This window comes from Ctenocephalides felis, unplaced genomic scaffold (assembly GCF_003426905.1).
Source record: "Ctenocephalides felis isolate EL2017-DRISC unplaced genomic scaffold, ASM342690v1 CF-g0.4_SCAFFOLD_03571, whole genome shotgun sequence".
Lineage (NCBI taxonomy): Eukaryota > Metazoa > Arthropoda > Insecta > Siphonaptera > Pulicidae > Ctenocephalides > Ctenocephalides felis.
In genome coordinates this window covers 34,882,739-34,891,722 of record NW_020539725.1, presented here as the reverse complement: position 1 = coordinate 34,891,722, position 8,984 = coordinate 34,882,739, and the positions used below count along the sequence as shown (strand labels likewise).

The following is an 8,984-nucleotide window of genomic DNA, read 5'->3' as shown; positions in this document are numbered from 1 at the left end:
TTTCTCTAAAAAATCCGAACCGATTTTGAAAATTCAAAAGTTCGAAAGACATCAGTTGGTAACCACGCAGATTAGTTTTTGGTAAAGACAGGCCTAGTCGTTTCTTTGTAATTCAGATGTGAATTTTTTTTTTGGAATGAAACTTTGCATATCAATAATGTTCATTGTCTAAAAAAAGATCGCAAAATATTATAGGCCTACGGCAAGTGTTTTTTTGCAGCAACTTGTCATGATCTTATTAAAACCAGTCTTAAAAATACGACAACCATAAAACTAAGAATAAAAGCATTAAACAATTAAGTAATTATAAGTGTGATAAAAAAATATTTGATATGATCACAAAAGTTTATTTATTAGTAATCTTTTTAAAAATAATATTAAAATTGTTGTTTTAGAATCACCAATGGTACAACTCTGGACAATATTCTCCCTTAGACATGGCTCAATATGTATTTTGGACGGGGGATGAAGCTGGTGTTGCTAAAGCCATACAAGAATTCATACAAAATCGATTGGTTAGTATTTGTAAATTTTAAATAAAAACGCAAAGAAAAAGTGTAATTGAGCCAAATCGTTAGATCTTTTAATTTAATAACGTTATAGTTAAATAACAAATTAAAATATAAAAGTTTACAGCTGTAAAAAATGCTGTGAAGAGCAGCAGGTAGTGGACAGATGTGAACAGTCCCGACACGTTTTTTTCATTTTGACAATGTTTTATCATTTTTCAGCAATTCAATTAAGCCTAAAAAATTCCTTTATTTTCAGATGTCACGAGAAGAAGCAATAAACTTTTTACGCGATATTAGAATTGGAATTGAATATCTTCAAAATCGTTATGACACTAAATCAGGACTTCTTCGTGATGTGACCAGAGATGCAGATACACCTAGTGACTTAACATTGAAGGAAGCAATTGTGGTATGTATAATCTGTTCTTGTAATATTTTCACATGTGATTATGTTATTTAATAATTATAATTTAATAATTACACTGTTCTATAAAATTTCTCTAAAAAAGAGAATGTTATGATATCTCATTAAGATTGTTTAAATTCTTCTATTAATAACTAGTTTGTTCTGAACATAAAAGCTATAAATTATTTTATACAGAGCCCGCACATAAAGCCAACCCAGCCTGCCTTAAACCCTATGTATACCAATCTACAAAATAAATTAAAAGAAGAGCATGATGATGACAAACCAGAAAATTCACTTAACATCATGAGAACTGGATATAAGAAATCAAAAGTAGACAAAATGAATAAACTTGATTATTTAGAAAAATCCGCTAATAACATCAAAGGTATGTTCTTTTCAAATCAAGTATTTTTTATAATATGCAAATTCATATGTATCAAAAACTTCAGAAACTAATTTGGCTGACTATGAGGAGATTGCAGGTAGATTAAGACTGGCAGACTTTTTGTATACAGAATATTCATTAGAAGAAGTTATTTATCAATTAGCTAAGGTAAATCTAAACGTAAATTACATTAATTGTTATGATGGTAACACGTTGGTTAAAATGAATTGCAGGTGATGTTTACCGAATCACTAACACATGGCTCAGGTCATGCAGGCGAAGCTTTAGAAAGGCTAACAACATTTTTAGATTCTGAAGGAGCCCATGGACGTATACCAAAAACACTCCAGAAAAAAATTTTAGGTGATAATAATATACTATACGATAATATATATAAATCTATATTTACACAAGTATAATGTATGTGCATTGTGTATACTACATATAATCAAATTTAATTAAAATCACATTTAATTTTCTGTAGATTTGTTCATTAAGACTGTTGAATTAGATTATGAAATACATATTTTATATCATAATTGTTAATTATATATTATCAAATTTATAGATGTGTTGCTAGCAGCTTTATCTGATACACTGGTAGAACATCCAGAATTAATCAATGCTGCAAGAGACGAGCTCGGACATGACTTGAGCCAGGTATAAAAATAATTATTTTCAATAAAATATGTATCACTACCTTAAAATTATATATTTTCAGATTCAAACTAAGCATTTAAGTCCAAAAAATTAGGACAATACCTCTCATTACTATACCAACATCTTTCAAAAGCAAGAAATATAACATATGTGGTATATGTTAGTTAATTCTATATTTCTATATGTAATATTTAACATGTTTATAAATAATATTCTATTATAATTAGTAGTTCATATACCTTCCGTTCTAGACAAACATTGCTTTAAAATATTGTGAACAGGCAAATGTGAAGAAGCAGAGTAATTAAGAATTTAAGAATGGTATATAAAGTAGAGTTTTATAAAATAGTTTAGTTCATATTGTATATAACAAATTAAAGCATATGTTTATTTAAATTATCATATTGGTTCAATAAAACTGAAAAAGTAACCCTCAATGTTTCTCCTAAAAATTACCTTAGTCATCCAACTCCACTACAACAGGCAAATCTTCTTGGTCCTCGTCCAAAGATCCTCAAAATTCCAAGTAAACTTTTCTGTAAAATCTTCCATCATTTTATCAACTCTTTTAATCAATACTGTTAGACCACTAGAATATATGTTTTTAAATAACTGTCTACTTTTAACATAAAGAAAATTGTTTCCATCCACTATATCAATTAAAAATTCATTTGGAACTTGCAGTATATGTGTATGCAATGTTTTTAGAAACTGGAGATACATAGAAGTGTGTAATTTCAATGCCAATTCAGAAGTGCATAATATGTTGAGTAACTTTTTCCAATGGTGAAATCCTTCCACACTATGGCCAATTAGAAATATAACAAAACTAAATTGTAATTCACCAATTACATCTGTTGGCCTGAAAAACAACATAAAAATGAATTTCAATGCCCAAACATATTATAGATGCTGAGCCAAATCATTAGACTCTTATAATGCAATAAATAAGATTATATAAAAATATACATAAGCAGCAAGTGCCGGTTTAACATTTATGCTCTACTTTGATGAAACGCTACCCCTAGGTTAAGCATGGTGTTGCTGTGTATAAATCTAATACACATATGTGTATATATAATTTAAAGCTTCTATCTCACACAAGCATCTTATTTGATTTGTATGTTGTAATATATCGTAACTTAATATAATTCATTAGATTGTTAATATATAATTTTAAAAGTTCTCATCTTCGACAAAAAGGAAAAAAGCAATAGCTAGCAAAAAAAATGTATATGTATATGAAATGCCAAAATTCATATTTATTACCTATCATAACTTCTAAGTAATAATTCTAGAGAATGTGTTGAATCCAAAAAATATTTAGTAATCTCTTCAGGTTTAGCATTTTCTGGACATCTAGGTGGTAAAGTTGATAATCTAGGTGCTGTTCCAGGTAAAGGATGCAAATTTGGTAAAAAACCTTCTTCGTCAGATATATCCCAATTAAGTTTTCTATGTGATCTAGTATTTTGAGCACCTTTGGGCCTATCATTATCATTACATGACTGAAGTTCTAAAGCTGACTTTATATAGCCACAACTAGGTGACAAGTTTATTGCTTGTTCTGATGTTAAGTTGTCCGTCAAGTCTTTCCACATATCATATATCTCAAAAGGATATGGACCTAAATACCTATCTAGTTCTAAAAGATTATTTTTTATACGATTAATTTCTTCATCAGATAAACTCTTGTCAGTGAGTTCTTCAAGTTCGTTATCCCAAAATTTAATAACCATTTCTTTAGATTTGAAATCATGCAGAAACCCCACTCGGTGGCCAGTATCTCCAGTTGATTCACTTACTGAACTATAGAATACATAATGTAAGCCTGGTGGAATCATTTTAATTCCCTTAAATTGATCGCCAGTATTCCAGGATTTCATGTCTATACCGAATTCAGTTCCTGAAGGGACATTGAAGAGAACCAGTGATGCTCCTTCAGTTAATAAATATTTGGCTAAATCTTGATTCATTTCAACTGCTTCCATTATGAATAAATTTGAGTTAAATAAAAATAAAACAAGTTATTTAGATAGAACTTTTCTGTGTGTATGTCGTTTTCATGTTAATGTTAACTATTTTAAGTTAATTTTGTTTACATGCGCTTCTTAACCTCAAATATTTGACATTTTAATATCATTGCGTCGTACTTGATTATACTTCACTTCGTAAAATGTTTCAAAGAAATTTTAGCGGCAAATTTGAACAAATAGCGAAAGTCATAAAACTTAAAAAAAATGTAATAAGAAGTTTATTCTCTTAATCACGATAAAACATCATTCATAAAATGAATCCAATCAAATAGAAGCAAAAATTTTATGACAGAACTAAATATATGTATTTACTAAAATTTTGGACTAAACCAAGCATTTTGAAAATTTATTATGAATTATTAACTCATAAGATGCTGATAGGTAAAGTACCTTTGAATTATAAAAATTATACCAACTTTATTGAATATATTTTTTAAATCCTGATCCATTTGTAATGAATCAGTTGTAGCTCAACGAAATCGCGAGTCGAAAAATCGTAAATTTCAATATTTTTAGGAATGGATTTTCAAGTGTATTGTCCTTCTATCACCGGTGAACTTGATTATATGTTTGTATTACAAAAAATGTCAAATCAAAATATGTTTATTTGAATAAGATGAATGATACAGATCTATGAAATATAAATAATCTATTCTGCTGGAGGGGCTTCTTCCGCAGGTGGTTCTGCTGGAGCTTCCGGCTCTGGTTCCGGAGCAGGTTGTTCCGCAGGTGCTTCTTCTGGTTCTGTTATTATTGGAGTCGGCGTTGATCCACCTGCACCTGCTAGTTGTTCTTCTAATTCTTTTATTCTTGCATTGGCTTTTTCCAACTGTGCGACAAGATCTGCCTCCTCACTAAATCCACCTAGATTTCTTTTTATATACCCCACAGAGTCTTCCGGTTTTTCGGATTCTTCGTATAGCGCGACCAAGACCTGAAAAGTGAACGTTTAATAAGAATATAAACTAGTGGTGTATGGCGTCGTGCCTTAATGCAAATTGCTGGAACTTCCCGTACTGTAATGAAATATTCGAGAAATTTTAAACGTTTTCAAATATATTATTACAAATACTGTAACTTTCATTATTTTTGCTATCTTGTTATATCTGAGCAAATCAAATGTAAATCATAAATCAATTTATCTCCAGAACATTAACAACCGTCATTTCATTCTGAATTCAATTTCAAAAAAAGAATAGTTGCCGTATAGTTACAGTCTAAACGCATTCGGTATAATGTGCTTAGCTTGGCGGCATTTTCACATTTTTCAAGAGTTTTCACAAAATTGAAAAAGTGCTCCAGAACATAAACAGTCTAAACGCACTTGGCTAAACATTTGTACCAGAGTGGCGTTTATACTGTGCTTAGCCTGCGTAATTTTTTGAAAAAAATTAGAAACAAATTTTTTTTCCAAAAGCAATTATTTTGTTGAAATAAGCAAAAAGTTCTTTGAATCATTTAAATCGGACGCTTAGTTCTCTCAAAAACTGCCATTTTTTAACATTTAGCCTTGTATCTCCGAAACCGCTGGGCCTACATTTGCCAAAAACCAATAACCACTTTTCCCCATCATTACGAACTGAATGCTTTTTGGATCATACAAATCAGATGATCCGTTCCCTCAAAAACTTGATTTCTATTTTCTGCACTCTGCTCCATATCTCCGTTACGGCTGGACCTGCCTTTGCCACAAACTAATCAGCACATCTCTCTATTAATAGGAATCGAATGTTTTTCAAACCATTCAAATCGGTTGATCCGTGCGCTCGAAAACGTGGACGAAAAATGCGGACATACAAAACACACACACGCACACACACACACACACACACACGCACACATCCATTTTTTCTGAGGTATGCCGAAATTTTCGGCCCATTACTATAACTACCCTACGGGAAGTTAATAATTTATTTAGATGCAAATTTTAGAGTTCGATACGTTCACTATTTGGTACTATTAAGAAAATTACCCATCAGAGTCCTTTATATTATCCTTAATTCATATATTCAATATTTATATAAGAATATTTATAAACAAGGTGATGACGTACATAACTTTAGTGATGAAACACGCTATTTGTTTTGATAATTATGTTACCTTATCATCGTCAGAGTATAACTATAAATAGCCTAAAATGTGTCTTGAAACCATATGAGCAAATCGTGTGCTACGTGGCTGTGGAATAATATATGTAATATTGTATACAATTAATGAGGTTTATTGCTGAAAAAATAATAAGCTAGATAAATTGCTATTAATTGTGAGTGTCTTTTTAACCTAAAAGGTTGGACATATGCAAGTAAATATAATAATTAGTTAACATCATACCTTAGTAAGGGCGTCCATTGCTCCAGTTCTTTCAAGGTATTTGCGATATTCATCGCGCTTGGCATCGATTGACATAGTTGTTAAAGAATATTGTTAAATAAAACTTATAATTTTGATAAAATGATGTTATTTATTATAAATTTAGGTATTTTTTTATTTAAAATGTCATGTTTATTTTTTTGACGTATTTTTTTAAAAATTGTTTTAGAATAACTGAATATTTTCAGTGCTTACTCGAATGACAAACTCAATGCGCTAAACACTTTTTATCTTTAGTAATGTGATATTTGTGGATAAAATTACATATTATGTGATAACAGCGGCGAGTCAGCGCTCACAACCATAAACATAGATCATTTTTGCTATGAAAAGGCAATTTCGTTAAAAATATCTTTTTTATTAAAACGCAACTTAAAATTTTTAAATTATTCATTTTTTGTCCTTTTTGTTTTTCTTTTTGTCATCGCCGTTGTTTTCTGCCTCTATTTTTTCTGTTTCCGCAGATGGTTCCACTGTTGTTATTTGATTTGACGAACTTTCCTCCTCGCTACCTGCAGGAGGTGGGGTGATTTCAGATGGTCGTTTAGTTTCTTTTTGGGCGGCCTCTTGATCCACCTTTTGCTCTTCTTCAGCAACCGGTTGCTCTGCTTCGGTTGTTGGTTGCTGTTCTACTTCGTTTGCTGGTGGTTGCTCTTCAGTAGCTTGTTGTTGCTCTGCTTGAGGAGAAGTTGTTTCATCTCTAACTACTTCTCCCGTTGTGGGTTCGACGTTTTCTTCGGGCGATGGAGCGACATTTTCTTCGGGCGATGGTGCGACATTTTCTTCGGGCGATGATGCGACATTTTCTTCGGCTACAGGTTCAACTTGTTCCTTCTCAACAGATTCAGAAACCACGTTTTGCTGTAATTCCGAAGTCTTATTTTCCTCAGAATTCGGAACTTCTGATACTTCACTTTCAATTTTTGGCGGCTCATCTACAACATCAGCTTTTTGTTCACCTGCTGCATCGCCGCTTGTTTCAACAATATCTCCGGAAGCTAATTCTTGCTCTGAACCAGTATTTTCTGAATAGGAATAAAGTTTATTTCAAAAATAATTTAGCTAAAATAATTTTATTAGTAATTTTATCAACTACTTATTTTAAAAATATTGTCTAAATTGAGTATTTTGATAAGTCTAATCAATCAAAATATTATTTTATTTTAAATTTTTTTAATAAATTTTATGTAAATATTCGTATATGAAATTGATTGACTCGAAATTCAAATATAATAGATATTAGAATGGGCAGAACAAACCATAACAGTTTAGGCCAACCAAAAATGAAGGTATAATACTGCTCATACAAAATTTGCGTTTATTAAGTTCATTATAACTGCTAAAGTAATAGATCTTTTAGGCGGGTTCATTATTTAAATACATTCCAACATAATCTTATTGGTTTTCGGCAATTGGATATGATTTTTGGACTTGAGTATAAATATTCTAGGTACCTGGTGTCATGGGTATATTGACATCCGGCGGTAAGCCTGCTTCTTCTTGAAGTTTTATCAATTCCTGCTCTAATTCATTGACCCGATGCAGAGCACCTTCGAGTTCATCCAGCAAGGTATTAGCATCATTATCGCGTTCCATTAAATTATTTTTGACAAATTCTACCGGATCATCAGGTTTGTTCTCAACTGAATACAAGGCAATCAGAGCTCGTGTTAAAGCTTCTACAACACCAGAGCGTTCTAAATATTTCCGAAATTCTGCCCTTTTCAATTCTATACCGCTACCCATTTTGTCATCTATTTGTATCAATTAATTTTGGTCTGATAATGTTTAACGGTATGTGGATTGCATATTTTCATAGATACGTTATAATTTATTAAGTGGCATAGTAGAAATACATGACAAGCTTGGCATATATGGGAAGTAAAAATTTTTCTATCTTAGTGTTTTAATAAATAAATCTATTTTTTATTGAACTTAAAATTTATTTAAACATATTTTGTACTTAACGCAAAATGTCAGATATAAAATATTGTTTTGTTTGTTATTATTATACAAATTATTCAAATTTATTAATTTATTAATTATACATAGTAGCACTCAGAAATTTATAAATAATTTCTTAACAAATAAATTACAAATAAATATAATCTTACGTATAATTATTTCCTTATTATTATCTCTAACAAATGTGAAATAAACGTATACACGATGTCCACAAACACTTTCTAGTACTACACATGGCTACTGAATATTGCAATAGCTGTTTGAAGCAAATGATAATTTTAAATATTTATTAATATAACCATAGTGCAAAAAATTATCGACATGGGAAGCCTTGTACTATATTCTGAGAATCCATCTTCAAGCAAAGGATTCGGATAAGAAATCGGAGAGATCTAACAGCTTCACTCAAAGCAAAGAATATATTTCTCCGATTATTTATATTACAGAATATTTATGCGGCATTAGCATTTATAAACAAGAAAATAGAATAAATATTTCGCAATAAAATATTTAAATTGTGTTTTCTCTCAGATGATCTTGCATTACCGCATATAGGTAGACATGTATTAAAATTATATGAAGATCTTTAGACCATAGCGTAATGTATAATATTAGTTGATGTTATAAACTAAAGTTAATCACAATGC

The 8,984-nt window shown here is 30.6% G+C and overlaps 4 protein-coding genes across 4 annotated transcripts in view; 1 reads left to right on the top strand and 3 right to left on the bottom strand.

Moving 5' to 3' along the window:
* Positions 1 to 1,543, top strand: part of LOC113385969 — a 3,712-nt gene extending 2,169 nt beyond the window's left edge. Inside the window, exons 2-5 of the mRNA XM_026623787.1 lie at positions 396 to 515; positions 769 to 921; positions 1,114 to 1,306; positions 1,371 to 1,543. Coding sequence (XP_026479572.1) covers positions 396 to 515; positions 769 to 921; positions 1,114 to 1,306; positions 1,371 to 1,543 — 639 coding nt within the window. The remainder of the gene's footprint in view (positions 1 to 395; positions 516 to 768; positions 922 to 1,113; positions 1,307 to 1,370) is intronic.
* A 929-nt stretch (positions 1,544 to 2,472) lies between these two features.
* On the bottom strand, positions 2,473 to 4,013 carry LOC113384481 (protein AAR2 homolog; the record flags this gene model as incomplete). The annotated part of the gene is given in 2 exon segments (XM_026622196.1): positions 2,473 to 2,828; positions 3,236 to 4,013. Coding segments are annotated over 2 exon segments (1,078 nt in total), but the record flags the coding sequence as incomplete, so codon positions are not given.
* Positions 4,014 to 4,651: 638 nt separating this feature from the next.
* Positions 4,652 to 6,447, bottom strand: LOC113385968 (c-Myc-binding protein homolog). Its single transcript, XM_026623786.1, has 2 exons — positions 6,334 to 6,447; positions 4,652 to 4,936 (listed from the first exon to the last, which is right to left on the bottom strand). Exons 1-2 carry the CDS (start codon positions 6,406 to 6,408, stop codon positions 4,652 to 4,654), a joined length of 360 nt encoding a protein of 119 aa, XP_026479571.1. The 5' UTR covers positions 6,409 to 6,447.
* A 133-nt stretch (positions 6,448 to 6,580) lies between these two features.
* Positions 6,581 to 8,118, bottom strand: LOC113385967 (translation initiation factor IF-2-like). Its single transcript, XM_026623785.1, has 3 exons — positions 7,827 to 8,118; positions 6,870 to 7,397; positions 6,581 to 6,603 (listed from the first exon to the last, which is right to left on the bottom strand). Exons 1-3 carry the CDS (start codon positions 8,116 to 8,118, stop codon positions 6,581 to 6,583), a joined length of 843 nt encoding a protein of 280 aa, XP_026479570.1.
* Positions 8,119 to 8,984: the final 866 nt, after the last annotated feature.

Excerpts from the sequence above, each read along its gene's own strand:
- LOC113385968 (XM_026623786.1), bottom strand. The coding sequence starts at position 6,408 with ATGTCAATCGATGCCAAGCGCGATGAATATCGCAAATACCTTGAAAGA. Across the intron at positions 4,937-6,333 it reads CAATGGACGCCCTTACTAAG|GTCTTGGTCGCGCTATACGA; the intron begins GTATGATGTTAA and ends TTCACTTTTCAG.
- LOC113385967 (XM_026623785.1), bottom strand. The coding sequence starts at position 8,118 with ATGGGTAGCGGTATAGAATTGAAAAGGGCAGAATTTCGGAAATATTTA. Across the intron at positions 7,398-7,826 it reads CAATATACCCATGACACCAG|AAAATACTGGTTCAGAGCAA; the intron begins GTACCTAGAATA and ends ATTCCTATTCAG. Across the intron at positions 6,604-6,869 it reads TGCAGGTAGCGAGGAGGAAA|ATAAAAAGTGTTTAGCGCAT; the intron begins GTTCGTCAAATC and ends ACATTACTAAAG.